General features: G+C 37.2%; 1 protein-coding gene across 1 annotated transcript; it reads left to right on the top strand.

Annotated features, from left to right (window-relative positions):
• Positions 1-20,658, top strand: LOC124172969 (zinc finger protein 615-like). Its single transcript, XM_046552499.1, has 8 exons — positions 1-425; positions 540-677; positions 4,896-5,063; positions 10,840-10,959; positions 11,948-12,079; positions 13,272-13,403; positions 16,693-16,765; positions 17,560-20,658. The coding sequence occupies exons 1-8, from the start codon at positions 264-266 to the stop codon at positions 20,019-20,021; spliced, it is 3,387 nt and encodes a 1,128-aa protein (XP_046408455.1). The 5' UTR covers positions 1-263; the 3' UTR covers positions 20,022-20,658.
• Positions 20,659-20,820: the final 162 nt, after the last annotated feature.

Raw genomic sequence — 20,820 nt, 5'->3', positions numbered from 1 at the left:
ACTTCGTACTCGTGTCAGAGCCTGAAAATTGTTGGTTATATTCTCAGCCCATGCTGTTTCGTTGTCATGTTTCTTGAGATGAGTTATTAATTGTTGGCTTTTTTGGTTCTTCGTTGAATATTCCAAAGTATTTTCATTTTCGCACGTTATCGAAGTGAATGTAGTTTTCGTGCTGGATTTTGAGATCTTTGTCAGTTCTGTGTGGATGATTTATTTGACTATTGAACTGATTTGAAGATTGAATGATCTGTTGAAGTGAAAACATGAGTCGTACAACAGGTATTCTCAAGTCAAAAAGGAGTTCAAAGAGTGACCTTTGCAGACTTTGTAGGAAGAGTAATAATTCGTATTATAACATATTCACTTCGAGTGTAGCATGTAAAATAACTGTGAAGGAAGCTCTGCATGATTTAGTCGGTTTACAAGTAAGAGGCACAGTAAATTTTATCGATTTTTTAAAAATGGAGCTTGCTTCATTACGGGTTATGCAGGATAATTCCGAATTATTCTGACGTATAGGCTGTTTATTGCTCAAACAGGTTGCTGTGGGAGATGGCCTGCCCGACACCATGTGTCCACCGTGTTTGGAGAAACTCAAGGAATTCGGTGTTTTCAAGAATATTTGTTTGGAATCAAACGCAGTTCTGAGACAAATGTCGCCTAGAAATTACTGCAGAGTGAGTACTTTACGTTTTTTCTCATGTATAAGTTTCGGAGAGTTTAAAGTGACAATCTTTGGTTTGTGTTCAGTACAGTAAAAAAATATAGAAAGGAAATTATTTGTGGACGGTGAATTAATATTATCAGTTTTTAAGGATAAATTAAATATGGTAATATTTTAATCGCTTGGTGACACATGTGGAGTTCACAATACTACACAAATAGAGTAGTTTAACTGCATCAGGCCATTAAATCCAGTATGAACTATGAAGGCACTCATATTAAAGATCAAAAGTTAATTGAGTATATGCCAATGTATAGTAGCGGGGCATGAATGGCTCCGTACATGGTCTACAGACAAGTGTAAGTGTAACGAGTTCATTTTCCCACAAATGGTTTTTCCCCGTCTATGAATTCTTTTTCCCTGTCAAGGCACTAATTATGTTCCAGTTTGTGTTTCAGTGGCGGCGGTGAATTCATTTTGTTTTGTGGTAAACTTCACTGTGCTCTAAACAATCATATCGCGGGAAGGTAGACGTTAAAATTCATCATTGATCAACTCCAAAGGCAATCTACCCTCCAAGCTATACCGCAGTCCCTCAGTATTTGATTGGGTAACCGGAGCATATTAAAGTAAACAAACAAATCCTTGACGGTTTGCTGTTAAAGAATGAAATTTGAGAGACCCAGAAATGAGTGTTTATCGGTTGCCAAGCATAGTCGTAAGTGCATGCAAACATTATATTTCATCGTTGGGGACCACTTGTTACCTTTGACTATGATCTCATTAGGTTTAGGTCATACATACTACAACATTTTTCTGAAGTTAAAGAAATTGATTCATTTTATAGGCATTTCATATGAATAGATGGTGGGAGAAATGAATCAATATGTAGTGACCAAGTATTAATGATTAACATTAGTGTAAAAATCTACCCTAGAAATTTTTTTAACAAATTGATGTAAAATCAGAAATCAAATTGCGAAAATTGATAACAAATATTATTTCTGTAGCTTTTAAGTTTATTTTTTGTTTGTTTTACTCCAGTATTTAAATACATTTATGTATTTGTTTCCACTGTTACTAATTTGATCAGAAAATGTTTGGCAAAAATCATTTGTTCGTTCCTCAGGTAAAATTACACAGGCCAACGAAAAAATTTAGTTTGAAAGCTTTTTTATTTTAATAGCTGATCTTTAAAGATTTTTATGTGTTGAATCCAAACGTGGACTAGTTTTTTTGAATCACCCATAGTTTCTAAGCAATATGCATTTTATTATATCATATAGTATACATACATAATACCCCTAGTATAGGGTATATTGGGAAATCAATGAAACCCTGTGTTACATCATAAACTTTTTGCATTTACTATAGTATTGATGTTAGATAATACTGGGCTCACTTGTCAACTAGAATTGGTCTAAATTTTCTTTCCCTTTTTTTGTTGAAACTTCTTGTGTAGCTTTTTCTGCGATGAATCGCTTACTGAACTTCCCAGTGAAGTGACCAACAGTAATCCCCAATCATGTTGGTGTTCCAGCGGACCTGGTAATTTTTTTTTCATCACTTTCATGTCCTGGTGAAAACGCTTACCTTGCTCCTCACTGACATCTCTTATATTGTCCGGGAGGTAATCGAGATACCTGTTCAAAAAGTGAACTTTCAGGCTCATCAAAAATCCTGAATGCTCAAACTTTTCTTTACTTGTTAGCACTAATAGACTTATTTCCTTGGGTCTTTTTCATTTCCCAAGAACTTTGTGACAACTTACTTAAATGATATCCAAGCTTCTCTTTCATTTGAGGTCATTGTGGATTCAAAGTTATGTAACATCAAATATAATTTTTTCTAATATCAGGCCCGGCAAAGACGCCTTCTTTCAGTTTAGCTTCTGAAAGGTGTGGAAACTTCTGACAAGGTATCTGAAACAAGGCCCATATTTAGGCAAAGTCTTTACGAACTATGCGATGGTGGTTGGTGTAACATGGTGAAACTCCTTCATGATGCACAAAGGTTAAGAAAAGATTTCCCTGTTTCACGAAGTAAAATATATTTGCGACCGGTTTCGATACAGCGTATCATCATCTGGCCAGATGACGATACGCTGTATCGAAACCGGTCGCAAATATATTTTATTTTGTGAAACAGAGAAATCTTTTCTTAACCTTTGTGCATCTTTACGAACTGTTTCATGATACCTAACTTAACATGTTGTGGTGGTGGGAGCATGTTTCTTGGATCTGCAAGGTTCTTGTGTGGAAGTAGTTCTTCGTGGGTTGCTCATAGAACAAAGCCAGCTCTTCCTGTGCTTGGCATTGCTCTTCTTTGAAGGTTTTTGTTCTTCCTTCACATGGATAGTTGTCAGCATTAAAATGACCGTCTTTGAAGCAATGGAAACAATCTCAGCTCATTGTCTCACATAGGGGAGCATCTCCGTAAACTTTTTGGACCCCTCAATGCACCTTATCCCCTGCCTTCTTTGAATGAAAGAAGAAAAGGAATCTTCCCAAAAAAAGGTTGGCACTAACTCAGATATTTCGAAAACAAAAAGAGTATATTGCCAAGAAAACTTCACCACAATTGTTGAGCAGCTTGTTTACCAAATGTGTATCTTTGAGTCATGATGTAACTGGTGTGTCAAAATTGACCAGCAATCAGTACCATAGCCATGCATTGACAGTAGTGATGGGTCGATCATGAACGATTCGATCAAAAAGATTGAATCACTAGATGAATCAAATGACTCATGATTCATTTCGTTAAACAAGTCGATCATCAATCACTCCGACTTCCGGTTTCATATCAATCCTCCTGGTTTCCGGTTTGTTTCAAAATTTGGAAAGATCGATGCTTGATCTCTTTTCATCATGGCAGAAACAGTTGTGAGAAAATTAGATACTATGTTATAAACAACTGAATATACTTGTGTAATCTTTTGCTTATATGTTTTCCAGCAGTTATTAGTATTAATAACACCACTACATGTAAAAGGAAAATATTAAGATGACTCTTGTAGGAGAATGTTAAGAAGTAGAAGTTGCAGCTGTTAACATGTTATTGTGCCATTCATAAAATTATCCTGCAGATCAGATTCATGAAAAGTTTGTGGTGTATTTTGTGTTATAGTTTGAAATTATTCTATTACTGTTTAGAAATTGTGGCAGTTTTGCCTTCCCAAATATTTTCATGACACTACTTCCTTCATTTTTGCCATCTCATTTACTCATATTGGAATTCACAATCAAAATAGTATATGATATGATAATATGGTTAGCAATCAGCGTTACCAATGCTCTTCGCAGATGAGGCAGTATTTATTCGATTATTCAAAATGATTTATTACATCCATTGATTGAGTCCTTCAATCATGATTCCTTTGAGCCTTTTCGATCTTGATTCCTTTGAGTCTTTTCGATCATAATGATTGAATGAATTGATTGAATCATTTATGTGACTCGAGTCAAAATGATTGAATCACTAAAATGATCGACTTTGCTCATCACTAATTGACAGACAGGGAACGTAGTTTTGGGCTTTATGCATATGTGATGCATGATTGGTTTTTTAAGTTTTAAGGATTGTCTTCCTTAAAGCTATTATGTTATATTAAACTCAACTTATATGTATCAGGGCTTAGAAAAATAGAGTTTTATGAAATAATTTTGGCAATTGAGATGATTTTGATGCTGCTTTTCTTTCTGCATAAATATGATACACCATAAGACTCCACTGATGAGAATAGAATAGTGATTTTGACATTTTATAAGCAACTTCTCTAAAAATTATGCATAAATTCAAATATTTATTAATTGTATGATTAACAGAGTTAATTTTATCATATTCTTAGCTGCAAATATTGGAATCCTGAATCTCTATTCTGAGAAGCCTTAATTTTTAAAAAGGGAATAATGTTATTGATGAACAATCCCCAATCTCTCTTAGAATGCTTTCATATATTTCGCATTGAAGAGCAAACTTACATGACCCCGGCGAAATTTTTGAATTGACACCATGTAAACTCAGTAAATCAATGATCTTCCTGGCAAATTACATTTCAGTCGTCTGTGTAGCTTTTCATTGATTGATTAACAGACATGCGGACACCACTCCATTTTTTCAAAGAATCAAAGACAACATATTGAACATCCTGTTTTAGTAATGGTTAGGAGCTTATTTTATTTGCTGATTTTTAATGAGATGAGTTGTTTATCACTGTTACTTTTTTTCTAAGAGTATTGAAGGAGAAGGGGCAGCTGGTGACAAGCCAAGGGCTTCTGTGGAGACTAAGGAGTCCATCCAAGATATAATTGATAGGAGTGCACGTGTAACTTACTCACCCAAAGTGACTGAAATATACATTCCTGTGCCAGATTGCCTACTGCCCAGGATCGATGAGTTGGTAAGTTTTAATCTCATGCATAGTAAAACCTTAGTTGAATCACCTTCAGCAGTACATATTTCTAAGTTGCATGTGGAAATAGAGTAGCCTGTTGTAAAAATAAGTATGTATTCAGACGGGAAGTCGCTCAAATTTTATCCATCCTTCTATCGTTGGACTTTTCCTTTGGTAACATAGTAGGCAGAAAGGCTAGCCACACAAATCTATTTTCTGGCAAATCAATATCACATGCACAATAAGGTGGATTGGAAACATATGATTTTTTTTCAAATGCAATATAAATATTTAAAATACATAAACAATATATTTCAATGCATGATAAATTTGCTGCCAGTAATGTTTGCAGGACGAGGGACAGGCATGGGGAATAGGGTTGTACACCAATTTTTTTTACTGTCTTAAATGAAAGTACACACCGAGGGGATACCGGCGGCAGTTTCAGCGCTTCTCTATTCAAAAAATTAACCCTAAAAAGGCTAAGCGAAAAGTGTGGAATCCGAGGGCCGGCTCAAACGCTCCGAAAGCGCACGATGGTTGCCGAAGGCATGCTGACGTCACACACAGCGAACTTCTTGCGGAACCCGTCAACCCCGTCGAAAAACCTATGATCCTGCGTCAGAGAAGAAACAACGAGGGTGAAATTGGAGGAAATTAGGAAGAAGGCGTATATATTTTGCTTTCTACAGCTTTGTAAATCTACTACAATAAGAAATCCGGGAAAACGTTTTATTGCTGTGCCTCTTAATTCTCGGGTGCGAAGGAAATGGTTAACTGCAGCAATGCGAGATGACCAAAAACATCAACGGCAAGACATCTTATTATTGCTGTGAAGATTATTTTAATGTTTGTGTTAAATTTATACTGATTGCCAGCATCACAACGTCAGTTAACGTGATTTATTGTTTTACTTGCGGTCTTCCAAAATAAGTCGAAAGGACGAAAACAATTTTAAATTAAGTTATTTGAAGGGAAATAATTTACAAAAGATTAAGAACAATGTTTATGCTACTATTCAATGATCACCGAAGTTAATTGATGCTAACTTATTCTTAGATTTAATGCACCAGAGATTGCCATACGGTAACCAAACATTGATTATTGATGAAATATTCTCGAGCACATTCTCAGCCGAGAGTTTTGGAGTTGGTGAAAACAATAATATAACTGACTTAATAATGAAGCTACCCTAATGGGTACTTAGGAATACCTAATGATCCAATGTACGTCATTGATTTGCCCTCTGGAATATTTAAGATTGCCACCAGAGACATTTTCATGACCATCATCAAAATTAAATTAAATGACAACTTGGAGAGATTAGGAGACCAATTACAAATCAGTAAGACAAGAGTTTCTTCTACTATCCACACAACTTTACCTCTTATTTCACACTGCTTAAAAAATTGAATATTTTTTCCGAAGCAAAACAAACTTTTGATCTACCTTTGTCTTTTCAAGCCAATTCAACAATGTACAGCATATAATTGAATGTTCTGAAATTCAAATTCGAAAGTCCTCTGATCCAATAAATCAAACTTTGACATATAGTGAGTATAAAAAATGTAATGCCATCAAGTATTTAGTACCTTGTGAACCAAATAAATTTGTAAATTTTGTTTCCTCTGGGTATGGCGGAAGAATAAGTGACAATTTTTTTTCCCTGTGGTTTCTTCTGATTTTGTGCTCAGGACAAACTCTTCCTTTCATAGTGTACATATTATTCTCTTTTAAGTTGGATATAGCACACTGCTGAATCGCCGTATTCTTTTCTGGCAGCGCTGAAATAGTTTTCAACCCTTAGACCCATAGTACACACCGATTTTGGACGGCCGTCCACATTCCGATAGTGAACAATGGAAGGGCATGGGAGCTTGCACACTGACCGACCGCGCACCGGCACTGGTAAAAAGTCGGTTAGCTACCGGCCAATGCCACTGCGGATCCCCTGAGCCAGTTCAACAACCAAGCAACTTATCTTTTGACCTGTAAAAATCCGGCGTGTGTGCAAGCAGCGCTTCACCGGTAAAAAATCGGCCGATATTTTACCGGCCGTCCAAAATCGGTGCGTGTGCACGGGGCCTTACAGTAAAATTCACAACAATAAATATTGACAATAATTCGCCATTCTATATTATGATTCAGACAAATCTGAGACGAACATAAGTGATTATTTTACGATATTAGTTCCTTATGTCACCTAAGTTTTTGTAGTCTATAAATTATGAAAAGCCTTTAAAAGTAAAAAAACGATAGCATTGCGTGACAGGGATTTGTGATATAATATGAAATGTACCCCTCGAGAATCATTTCAGCGTTTACTAGGGGATAATTCGAATAAAAATGGAAGCCAAGGCTGAGTAAATCGTAACAAAATTGAGTATTTGATGTAAAATATACTCATAAGTACGATTAACATATTTAACAGTGCTATCATAATTAATATGCATTGACTCCTAACTTGCCTGCTTGAAACTTTGCATTTCCGGAGCGCTAAAAATGTCAACATTAGATGTATTTTTGCGTATTTTTTTGCCTTGTCCTCTATTTATTAATAATGAAAAATGAGCATCAGAGCACTCATATTAGGCACAGTATTAGAACTAGCCATCACAAAACCACAATCCGAAGGCATGTCTCACCACGGCATTCACAAATTCAAGCACGGCTCGGATAACGGCGTTCACTGAAAGCGTACAGTCAACGAAGTAGCTGTGTGTGACGTCAGAGCCATTCGAGCCTGACTTCCCGCCGAAACTGGCCGTTTCGAAAGCGCACAAATTTCATCGGAGCACAAAAGAAAATGTAATGCACCTATTGCAGAAATTTTTTCACCAATTTTAATTATTAGCCAAAACTCACCGTTAGCATCTACTTAAATGGGTAATTTCGTTTGAGGTTAACACCCCTATTGTGGTCTTTACAGTCAAACTGGGACTTTTCTTAAATACTTATTTAACATATTTTTAAGATTTTCATGGGAAAAACTCGGAACCCTTAACTTGAGCATTACGAATGTAGGTCTAATACTTAAATGAAAAGCGGAATAAATGGGTACTGCTATTTACATGATGATCTTTAAAACCAATGGGATTTCGGCGAAGTTATCAATTATCCTATGTGGTATTAGACCTCCTTAGGACTTTTCATGAAGAGAGATGTAGCGGAAGAATGTGGACACAGAGTCGGGCAAAAGGATGTCTAGGGAAATAAATAATCAACGACGGCGTGAAGCTAAGAGGGCAAGGGAGTCTTGTCGGGAAAGACAGTGGATATGTGTACTACGGCACTCACTTGGTCATCCTTCGAAACCTTTGGTTGGGGACATTAGTTTTCCTATTATTTCAAAACATACATCTATGACCTTTGACCCCCATCATGACCCTCGCTGGTAAAAAATCGACAATTTGGATCTATGAACTGCAAAACTTACTTGGGCACCCTTCAAAACCTATTGTTTGACATTTTGGTTGCCATTATGGCGTGACGTTTGACTCTATGACCTTTGACCCCCATTGTGACCCTCATAGGTTAATTAGTGAATAATACGGGAATTTTGGACATCGCCAATGACTTGGGCACCCTATAAAACCCATGGATTGACAACTTTGTTGGTATGCAATTCTTTTTGTCACCCTTATGACCTTGACCGTCATCTTACTGGGTCAACCGTTGAATTTTCGTCAATAAAAATGTTATTTTTGGGTTTCTCGGGTCCAAAACCCAAGAATTGACATCTTGGTAAATGAAATTCAGACATTTTTCTATCTCGATTTTTTTAACATTGAAACCCCATAAGGCAAATTCAAAATTTTGGTTTGGACCCAAATTGTGAGGTCAAAAGGTCAAAATTGTTAAATTTTGCTCACGCTCAAAAAAACTAAGGACCTTTCCCCATAAGTGTGCCAATTTTCATGAAGATTGCTCGATGAAAAGTTACTAAAAGTACAGATCAAAAAAGACAGGACCGTTGACACAGTCTGTATATAGGAAGAAACATGGGATTTACAATCATTTAAAAAATAAATTCATCATGTTTTAGAGATTTTATTCCCATTCTTATGTTCTTTGATTTTTTTATTCGCATTCTTATATTTTTTATAGTTGAAATCAATATATATGGTATGCGGTGGAAGTTTTTTATAATATTGGGAATATGTCAAGACGGAGATATCAGTTTTGTACAGTTTTCGAATGTTAACCAGTAAATCCGTCAGTCGGGAATATTGGCCAAAATGTTCCCCAACATACTGCGTGATGCGGTGGTCAAAGATATCTCCCAAAAAGGTACCTATTTCTAGCAGTTTCCTATGCTCAAATTCAAAAATCTCCTGCGAAGTAGTGCTGTTGAGTATTCATTTGTAATTGTAAATACCTTGGTTGATTGGGGGTGCCTTGACAGCTCTGCGTTGCATGCCATGAGAGCTTCCACCCCACCTATAAATTTTGTGGTTTCACAGCCCTGCGTTGCGAGAACAAGTGAAAGGGGAATAGCATCGGCTCCTAAAAAATCAGCCCGGGAGCATATTATCTTATGATTTCAAGCCAAATGCACAAAACAGTTTTTTTGTGCATTTTCATGCTATTTCATTATTTTAAATATTCCTCTTAACTATATTTACCTTTGAAAGTTAATATGGCAACAAAAAAAGTTTCTAATCATGTATGCAGTGATGGCCTGTGCCTATGCATTATTATGACCTTTAAGATTTATTTCCCATCTCTGAGTATACAAAAAATGTCAAATGAAATACACTCATTGAATATGAGTTATCCGAAAAGTTATCAGTATCATTTATGTGATGGAAAAATATCAGCGACAACCAAGAACACGTGTGGTGACCAACCTGGGATTTTTTTAATTACCAGATTTTGAAGCCTGCTGATGATAAATTTGGGAGAGACCATGGTACTTCTGGTCATATCTGACATAATCAGTGTGGAAATACCAAAATTGTTTGGCATAGGTTCAACTTTGAAATGCAATATTCCTTGCATTGCACATGAGATCGAAAGAATAGTGAAAGAGGTTACCCAAACTTTGTTGACAGCAGCAAAAGATGAGGAACAACACAAATATAAAAAATGCTGTAAACACTGTAAAGCAGAGCAAAGAGGCCAACCTTAGAAACTTTTTTGTTCATGCTAACGTTTCATTATAAAATCTCAACTTTCTTTTGAAATTTACATGCGGATAGAAATAAAGTTAAGTTTATCAAGAGATGGATGAGCCAAGTTATGCACATTAAAATTGTGTCAATGTTGAAGCATAGTGTTGTGATTGAAGGAGAATATTATTTAATAGAGCTTATTCTCTGTGAGGAATATCATCAAAATTGTAAGAAATTTTGGTACCATATGCTATCAGAGACAATAACCTCATTTTCGGATCTAATTGCAGCTTAGTTTATGTGGTAATTTCCATGTTTTATGTGCTTGGAAAATACAGGAAAACATCTCTTTATATAATGTTCTTTACGAATTACTAAGTATGCAGAAATTACAAAAATATACTGTATTACAGAAATTAACTGTGCATATTTTCTTGGTCACGTAATTATTTTAAGAGGAAGAAGGAAAAGCATGGGCATAATTTTCTGTAAGAAATAATAAATGATGGAGAGGACAATTACATACTACTGGAGTTGAACTGCAAGAAAGGAGTCAAAAAAATGTATGAGTACATGCTTTTGGCTACCTGATGTTGTCTCAGCTAGGAGAGGAGGTTTTATTTTTATTGGTAGACTTATATTTAGTGACACTCAGCATTCTCTTTTAGTGTCATGTGAAAGAGGAGAACAGAGACCATCTTATGGAAGAGAGTTATCCCATGCTGCATAAACCAGACTTTGCTGGAAAACCGACTGCTGTCAGGGATCCATTGGCAACTGATGACGTGGTGAGTGTACTTTTGCATTGTTAAGCTGTTGTGCGATGACACTTATCCATTCCCTGGGGGAACATTCTCAGCACCACTTAGCAGAAAGGCAAGACATTTTTCCTCCCTTGATCCGTCAAAAGCAGAAAAGCTATGTTTTTTGTGAATGAATCTTTTAAAATGAAAGAATCATTGTGACAAATAATTAGGTTTATTTTACTCTACTTGCAGCTTATTTTACTGTTGTTCATAGGTTTGAAACTATTTTATTGATTACCATCAATTTTTTATTAGAAAATCGCAATCGATTTTCAGAATTCAGTGGTCTTATAGAGTTTTTCTTGTCAAATTATGTGTTAAGTAGTAATAAAGGTAGGGTTTACTCCACAATTTTATGAGCCTTAAGTCACAAGGAGTGCCCAATAATGTTATTCCTCCTCATTAAGGCTTTCATTAGATTAAATGATAATAAGGAAGATATTTATTGGACTAATATTGTTGGTCAATTAAGTTATTTTGTTTTCTTCAAAGAGGCCAGAATCGTTCTACTGCGATTATTTACTTTCTACAGACACCAAAGGGCATACCAAGTATCATAACTAAGGGGGTTGGTCAAGCCAGGTTGTGACATTTTAGCATGGAAAAGGTTTATGAAACCAACATTTAAAAAAATTATAGCAGTGCTTTATTAGTTTATGCGATTATTTCCATAAAAAATGGTGTTAATTTAGTTGCATATCTTATACTGATACAAATTATCTTTCTTGGGCTTAAAGAAAATTTGTTGAATACTTTTGTTTCAATTCATAACAGATTTTGCTAAAAATACTTTTGCGATTTTTGCTCCTAGGGGGGCAGCTGCCCCCCTGGGTGTCTGCATTAGCATACCCTGCCCTTCGCTGGGTATGGTAATGCAGACACCATGTAATTCAGGCTTGTTCATTAACACTTTTTCTTGGTGTACCAATTGATTATAATGTGTACTAATTGGTGTTCCTCTTTCCAATAGAGTGATACAGTAACATTCAAGTGCTCTCCTGTTAAAGAAGATCAGATTAGTGACGACGGAGAAAGATATGTGCACAATGATTGCACTGATGGTGTTTCAAGCAAATTGATGCATGAAGCCTCTTCTGATAAGGTAATACATATGACCTATCAATTGCACCTTGAAATGCATGTTAACTCTGTCACCATGATAAGTCAGTAATCTTAAAATCGGTTTCATATAGCCTTCCATTCTTCTCTCCTATCTCCTTATATTTTCATATTAACCCTTTCGCGCCGGACCTTCGTTGAGGGAAATTCTTCTTCAATACGTGTCTCTTGAAAGTTTTCTTTACTCCACTGTACGAAGCCTTTTCGCGTCGACTGAAGGCAGTGGTTCCCTCCCTAACCATTTTACGACCCAACTCAGTGGGGCACCGATCCCTTTCCTCGGCCTCCGTCCCAGACCCTAGAAGGATTAAAAGCCCCTTCCTAGCACGAGTCCACGGTCAACTGGCTAAAATTTAAATGCAAAATATATGCAAATATTTGTTGTTCGCATCGATTTTTTTACATTCAAAATGAATTTCGTGTTTTTTTCTGATCGTGCAGAAATTTTAAACGAAGTTCTCACGTTTATATAGACCGATTTAGTATTTTTCTTGTTGCTCTATAACTCCGTTGATATTAACGCTACAATTTTGTTTGAAATTTCCATGTGTTCAGCAATAAAAGATGAATTCATTTCTAGCATTGGATTTCAAAAGATAGCAAAAAATATTTGTTTGGAAAACACACTGCAAATAACAGTAGTTGACCGCGTGGAGAGGACAGGAAAGGGTCGACCTGAGCGGCCGAAGAAGGGACTGGGCTCGCGCTAAGGCAGATCATGAGGGGCCACCACGTCCGTGGGTCTATTGTGTCCGCCACGGTCACTTTTTTCGACCTGTGCTGCACAGGCGCGGCATTCGTTGCCTAAGTTAGGAAAATTAACGCCGCACAGGTGTGGCATTCGTTGATGATGGAAGAAAATCCTCGCCGCACAGGTGTGGCATTCGGCGCGAAAGGGTTAAAGGTATTCTTCTCTTTTACCCCTTTAATAACCTGACCTATGAAAAACATTCAGAATCTCTTCCTGACCACCTGTCCTTTTCTTTTTCTGAAAATTGTCCTTATTGTTATTCGTTTAAATCATTCTGTTTTTTTTACCAAGAGGCCAGATTTGTTTATCAGGGATTATTTATTTTCTACAGACACCCTGTGATTCAAGCTTTGTTCATGATCACTTTTGCTTCTTTTACCAAATGATAATAATGTGTATCCATGGGTGTTCCTCTTTCCAATAGGGTGATCCAGTGACATACAAGTGCTCTTCTGTTAAAGAAGATGAGATTAGCGATGGTGAAGAAGGATATGCAGTCAATGATTGCACTGATGCTGCCTCAAGCGAACTCATGCATCAAGACTCTCCTGATCAGGTAATATTATTTATTAACTGTTTCCTGTGCATTGTACTTGAATATGAACTATGTTATACTCATAAATCCACGTCTCTAAAATTGGTTTCATACAGCCCTCAATTCCTGGCTGTCAACTGCTTATCTTTTCATGTTTATGGTCTTCTTTTTTATATACTTAATAACCTTTGAAGAGCATTCAGAACAATCGTTTTCCCTTCTTCCTGTCCACCTCTCCTTTTATTTTTCTGACTACATTATTTGTAAGGCCATCGCATCTGATGATGTGGTTGGTTAAGTCAAGGTTATTTGAAGATTACTCTTTTGTCACACTCCTCTCTGTACTTCCTTGGTACGTCCTTGTTTGATTTCATACATCTTCAACATTCTTCAGGAGCAACACATTTCTATAGCTTCCACATTTCGCTGTTCTGCAGCTGTCGATTTTGATGCCATTTTAAATAAATACATTTTTAAATGTAACGTCAGATGTATTGCGTTCATTTGTAGTGTCTGATGTATTGTGTCCTTTTTTGTATAAATATTCAGCTTTGATTAGATTCTAATATTTTGTAGAATGCTCTCTGTGCCTTTGCTGTTCTAGGGATTTTTTGTTGCTTCATCCATCGCTGGCATCTAGGCTTCCAGTGGCTTAACATATCAGTCTGACTATGAGGACATTAAGCCTTGAAAGTGACGTGGTGTGTTGTAACCTTGGTCAGTTTTATCATTATGGACGAGATTATATGTTGAGTTTTACATATCCAGGAGCTATTTCTTTGAGGATCATCACATGGATTTAGCATGTATTTTGCTACATAAATAAGAGATAGTTGGTATATAGTTAAGTGGTTAACCCTTTGAGTGAGGATGGCATAGCATTGATGCCCAGCGTAGGTCCTGCCAACGGGCGGATGGCATCACATTGATGCCACACCGGCTCATGTCCTTCAATCGCTCCCTACGCTCTGTTCTTTCTACTCTCATGATGGTTTCCCGCACACGCTGTGGATTAGGCTACCTAGATATGCCTTCCGTTTTTGAAAAAAAGTTTATATTTTTTAATACTTTTTTTTACATTTATGGAGTACTTTTTAATTTGTAAGATTTTTCGCCATTACAAAAAAATTTAAATGTGATATTTTCTTTACTCTTCTGAATATTTGTACTTAATGTTGCCACATTTGAAGGTTATTATTCTCGTTTTAGTCCTATTAAAGTTTTTGTAAACGATATTTAGTCATAATCTTCCTTCCACCTCATCGACGAAAAATATTTTCGTATTTCAAAATACGGTCACTATACACATGCTAAACACAGTTGAATAGTCTATTGCTGTTTTTATTAATGTTTAAACTTAATATTTACATAATGCCGTTATAACTCATAACATTCTTCCATAATATATTTGCAACTCATTTCCTGAACGATCCTTTCAATAGAGGTGTGGTTATATTGGTTACGGGAAAAGAAATAGATTTTTTCGACTTTTTCTCATTTATTTCTTTTGAGTTTGTTAAAGTTACTAGGTGGGAATAATTACAACCACCAATTCGTTATTCGCGGGAAATAATGAAGGTTCTAGGAAAACTTTTATATTTTTTTCATTATGAATGAGAAATTAGAATTGGGGAAATCCTTGGGTAAATAATCGAATTTCGGGGCTCAAATAAAAGAGTCGTTTTACGTCACCGCGGAACAGACTACAATTCGCTCTGTGTCGCCTGTTTTCTCTATTTTTAGAAGTATTTTTGCCATTCTTATTATAAATGCATCAAAGTATTCTGTTGTGTGCATGTCTCGGAGAAGGTCAGCTCTTCCTTCTCAGTTTTTGCGACTCTCGCCATTAGTAGTCTCTTCTTCGGACATCTTTCGATTGCGTGCATTTTCACTCCTCTATAGAGATTTTATTTTTGTAATATTACCGTGCGGCCTTTTTCTATTAGGTATTTCAGTATTTTACATACATTTAGCCACTTACGTGGAATATGGGAGAAACCTTTATTTTTAATTTTATTCCTTTTTTCAAACCCCAAGGACTGTTTATGTATCAGCTTTAGGTGAACTAGGCTTAGAATATCTCCTTGCAATAAAACTACTTCTGGCACAATTTACTCAAGTGTATACATGAAATACTGCATTGGGTCTTCTACGCCAAGGTTTTTTTTAACTTTGAGGCAATTTACATATTTTACTTCGACCAAATAGAGCTATTATAATAGGAAAAGAAAGTCAGCAAAATTTCTATGTGCAAAGAAACAATTATTTTTGGATTATTATACATTGCCATTTTATCTGGAACATACACGTTTAGATATTTCTTGTACGTCGGTTCTAAATGTTAACGCTTACATCTCTTTCTGAAACCCATAAACCCCCCTCCCGTGACTACCCTACTGAGTTTATACATGGAAATTATAATAATCTGTTCAAATATCTACTGAGTTACTCAAAAGACACACACCACTGAAACTCAAAGGACAAACATAAGAAATAACTCTCCTCACGTCCTAAGAACGACTAAGAAGTGGCGAATAAGTATACCTCTGATGGTGTATGATGTTCAGAAGTTGAAGGACTGTGTTTGAACCCATTTTTCAAAAAATTTCACAATTATTAGTTAATTTTTGCAGATTTAACGCAAAAGAAAATGTCAAAAAGCTAAAAATAATTTTCATATGTTTGCATGCAATCTAAGTTACTTGTAAATTTAAAAATTTAGAAATGTAAAAATTAAAATTCGAAAACTTTAATTTACCCAAAACTTGATGCATGGATAGTGGATGACATCTGAAAAAATATTTATCTTATTTTGTAATTCAATTCCGCCATCATTTCAGAAATTACTTCGAGCTTCTTAGTTGTTACGTAAAAATATGTTGCCTGTCGTTCCGAATGTTTGTGTAACGGGTTGCATAAAAATCTGGAGCATTTATCATATGGGTGCGGATGGCATCACTGTGATGCCATAAACAAATTGTTTAATAAATAGGCAAATGAATGTAAAAATCCTTTTTTTATTGTAATTGTTTTCATATTTTCGAAAAATAAAGTGAATGCAGTGAAAAAAAATTCTTCACCAATGTGAAACAACTCTGAGAAAATGTTACGCAATGAAAGGGTTAATTTATAAACCTATTTTTAAACCAATTAATTTCCAGACATTAATTTCCTTGAGTGAGCTTGCAAGAGAATATGAAGAACATTCCCATAATAAATCAATCAATGAAATACGTTTTGGTAAATCCTTTGAAAATGAATGCTCAATCTCCTGTTCACACATTGTTCTTATTTTGATTATTATTTCCAGCCTTCCACAGGTGAGAACATGGTGCCAATTGAGAGTTTTACTATGGCTGAAAAGTCTTCTTCAGAGGAAATTGGTGAGTACTCTCAAGAGCTGCAAATAACTCTAAACATGGAGGAATTGAAGTTTATAATTGTAAAGGATGTACATGTTTATCCTTTTATTTAGCCAAGTTTTACTGTGACCATAGAACTAATAGAGAATTTGACCGTTGCCCATTTTCCACAATGGAAGCAGTGGGTGAGTGCTTCCATGGGGTACAAATAGCTGTTTACAGATAAGGATTATTTTAACTGGTCGTGAAGGATGAAGAACCTGAATTAGTCATCCATCCATATTTTCTGTTTTCTTTAGTATAAGTGCCAATTGGATAAGGGAGGAGAGTTATATTTACTTACTTTTTTGTAGGCATCAGTATTTTTTCAATGGTCATCCCTAAAATTTTTTTACCGAAATGTTTGAGTGTTCAACTACTTGGACCAAATGCTGGGAAAATTTTCTTTATTTTCTATGGCTTTTTTGACTGTTTAAAATTCATAGAAGAATGCTGTCATGGTTCAGCCAAGCTATGAGACCAGTTTATTCAAAAAATATTAACAAATCATTAGAATGAAGCACTTGGTTTCAGAATCAAGTTTCATAAAGTAAATTTCAGTATTCACAGGAAATGTGAACGTGGAACTTGCTCAAACGAATGAAAAAATGGACAATCCTTATGGTCCTTTTAAGATAGCTAAAATCTTTTAAATTGGTATATTTCCATTCACATTTCTGGCTTTTTCCATCCATTTTATCGATTTAAATGAAGGGTGTTGGAGTCTTTGATTTCATGTTTTACTGTGATAGTGGTTAAATCAAATTCTTTTCCAGGTGTCCCAGCTGCCGAAGATATGCCCATTGAAGCAACATCAAATTCATGTCTGCCAGCAGAAGGAAGTGCAAGAAATCATTCAATTGATGAATGCATTAGTCCCAAAGCTTTGGTGACACAAAATGATTCCAAGACTGGAGCAACCCATATAGGGGTAGGAAGGAATCTGATGGATAAAGACTCGGAAAAATGTGGTGCTCTTGATACTGATGAGATAACTTGCTATTCAATTCCTGATGATAGACAGTGTAATACAAAAGACATTGAATCACTGAAAAGAAGTGCAGGTGGAGCGGCAATGACTGTTTCTGGGGATAGAGGTGATTGTGATGCACAAAATACCATGGATTCCCTTAGGCTTATCCGACTCAGACGAAACGACAAAAGTGGTAGGGAGACTGTCAAGGGAAACAATGAAGAGATACTAAATTGCTTGATCGCAAATACTTGTAACAGTAACACATCAAACGAAAATTCATATGATTGCTTCAACTGCAGAGATAGCTTCAGCGACAAAAATGAGCTAATCAAACACATGAAAATTCACGTCGTTTCTCGTAATTTTGATGCCGTAGCAGAATCTTCTGTCGCAGACATCTCTTTGAAACCCCTTTCGTCAAGCGACAATGGCAATTCTTGCGTTGCTACCACATCCAGGGCTTTAGGTGGGCGGAAGACAAAAAGGCAAGGGCCGAGGCAAAAAGGAAATGTTTCCATCAGGGAAATCGTTGGAGAAAAAGGGGATGCGAAAAGTGTGAGACGAGTGACGAGAAGTCTCACTGCAGATGAGAAATCAAGTTTATCCCCAAAGTCACCTTGCACGAGAAACCTGCGCGATCACGTGGCTGTGATGAAGAAAGGGAGATCATATTCATGCAGCTTGTGCGCTAAGTGCTTCCCTCAGAAAAATCAAGTCATCGTACACATCCGATCGCACACAGGCGAAAGGCCCTACTCGTGCAAACATTGTGAATTGTCTTTCTCGACGAGGAGCATCTTGGTTAATCATGTACGGACGCACACCGGGGAAAAGCCCTATGCGTGCACATTCTGCAGCAAGGCCTTCGCTCAGAAAAGGGACCTGACCGTACACATCGGAACTCACACAGGCGAAAGGCCTTATTCGTGCAATCAGTGCGATAAGTCCTACTTGAAAAAGAGCTGCCTGGTGACTCATCAACGGACGCACGGCGGGGAGAAACCTTACTCGTGCACAATCTGCGGTAAGTGCTTCGTTTTCCGGGGAATCCGTGATTCCCACGAGCGGACACACTCCGGTGAGAGACCTTATTCGTGCGACGAATGCGGAAAGTCTTTCTTGTTGAAGGGCGACTTGGTTAGACATGTGGGAGCTCACGCGGGAGTGAAACCTTTTCAGTGTACACTCTGCAGCAAGTCCTTTGGTCGGAGGAATAACCTGGATATCCACATCCGCAGACACACCGGAGAAAGGCCTTTTTCTTGCGACGAATGTGGTAAGTCTTTTGTGTCGAAGGGGCATTTAGTGAGGCACATACGTGCGCACATGGGGCAGAAACATTATTCGTGCACGTTCTGCCGCAAGACGTGCGCTCGGAGCGAAGACCTTGATTTCCACATGCGCAGGCACACGGAGAAGAAGCCTTTCTCGTGCGAAATTTGCGGAAAGTCGTTCACTCAAAGAAGCGGTTTGGTCGTGCATACGCGAGCGCACTCGGGCGAGAGGCCTTTCTCGTGCGACTACTGCTCCAAGTCTTTCAGCCAGAGTTCTACTCTCCAAGGTCACATGCTGACGCACTCGGGAAAGAAGCCTCATGCCTGCGACGTGTGCGGCAAGGCCTTTGCTCGGAAGAACACCCTCGCTTCCCACATGCGTATCCACTCCAGGGAGAGACCTTTTTCGTGCGGAATCTGCAAAAAATCTTTCAAAATGAAGCAGGCTCTCAAATATCACATGCAAACACATACGGGAGAGCGACCTTTCTCGTGTGAAATTTGCTTCAAGGCTTTCCCTTTTAGTTTTAATCTCAAAACTCACATGCGAATTCACACAGGAGAGAAGCCTTTTATTTGCAACGTGTGCGGCAAGTGTTTCGCTCGGAGGGGGGGCCTTGCCTTACACATGAGAACACACTCGGAAGACAGGCCTTATTCATGCAATGAATGCGAAAAGTCTTTCTCGAGGAAGCGGAACTTAGTTTCGCATATACGTACCCACACGGGGGAAAAGCCTTATTCGTGCACTGTCTGCAGCAAGTCCTTTGCTCGGAGGAACGGCCTTGTTGCCCACATGGTAACACACACGGGCGAGCGACCTTTTTCATGTAAAATTTGCTTCAAGACTTTCCAGCTGAGTTTTCATCTCAAAAGTCACATGCGAATTCACACAGGAGAGAAGCCTTATACTTGCAACGTGTGCGGCAAATCTTTTGCTCGGAGGGACGGCCTTGTCTTACACGCCAGAACGCATACGAAAGAGTGAACCTATTCATGCAGAATCTGCGATAAATCTTACATTGATAAATGTGGTCTCAACAGGCACATGCTCGAACACTCGCAAGAGAAACCATATTCATGCAACGAATGTCTGAAGTCTTTCTCGAAGAAGAGCAACTTAGTGACACATTTGCGAACACACTCGGAAGAGAAACCTAATTCGTGTGAAGAATCCGAAAGTCTTTCTCGACAAAGATCGTCTTAGTGTAGACATGATTACTAAAACCCGAGAGGAATATTTTGTCAGCAACGTCAGCGGCAGCTTTTACACATTATTAAGATCTAGTAATAAATTTGTACACTCACCGCAGGTAATTCTTATCACTGTAATAGTTTTTGTAAATTTTTTGCTACGCGTGGTTACCCTGACAGCCACATGCGTGCTCTCACTTGAAGATAAAGTTATATATGTATAGTCCTCATCAAGTCCTTCTCTCCATGGAAGGGCCCTGACTACCACTCTTGTACACGTACATTTGTAAAAATTATCATGATAAGCCCTCCCCTAAGTTTTCCTGGATATACACAAATATACCATCATCTTCACGTCTCGTTATTGTTACCTAGTTACTTGATGAATATCTCTACCCATCCTTTCCCCCTATTCTAGCGTCGGTTTTAAAATTCATCAAGTAACTAGGTAACAATAATAAGATAAACAAATCATTATTATTATTTTTTTTCTCCTTTTTCTTGACCTTATTTTAATATATAAAATGATGTTTCCTGGAGTTTAGGTCAATAAATTAAAAGTTAGCAGCCAACGTTTCGTTTTATTTTAGAAA

The sequence above is a fragment of the Ischnura elegans genome, assembly GCF_921293095.1.
Source record: "Ischnura elegans chromosome 13 unlocalized genomic scaffold, ioIscEleg1.1 SUPER_13_unloc_3, whole genome shotgun sequence".
In the NCBI taxonomy this organism is placed as follows: Eukaryota; Metazoa; Arthropoda; class Insecta; order Odonata; family Coenagrionidae; genus Ischnura; species Ischnura elegans.
The sequence above is the reverse complement of the archived record's forward strand: the minus strand, read 5'-3'. Positions and strand labels throughout refer to the sequence as shown.

Coding starts and splice junctions, on each gene's coding strand:
- LOC124172969 (XM_046552499.1), top strand. CDS start 264: ATGAGTCGTACAACAGGTATTCTCAAGTCAAAAAGGAGTTCAAAGAGT. Junction 426..539: donor ATGATTTAGTCGGTTTACAA/GTAAGAGGCACA, acceptor TTGCTCAAACAG/GTTGCTGTGGGAGATGGCCT. Junction 5,064..10,839: donor TGCCCAGGATCGATGAGTTG/GTAAGTTTTAAT, acceptor ATTCTCTTTTAG/TGTCATGTGAAAGAGGAGAA.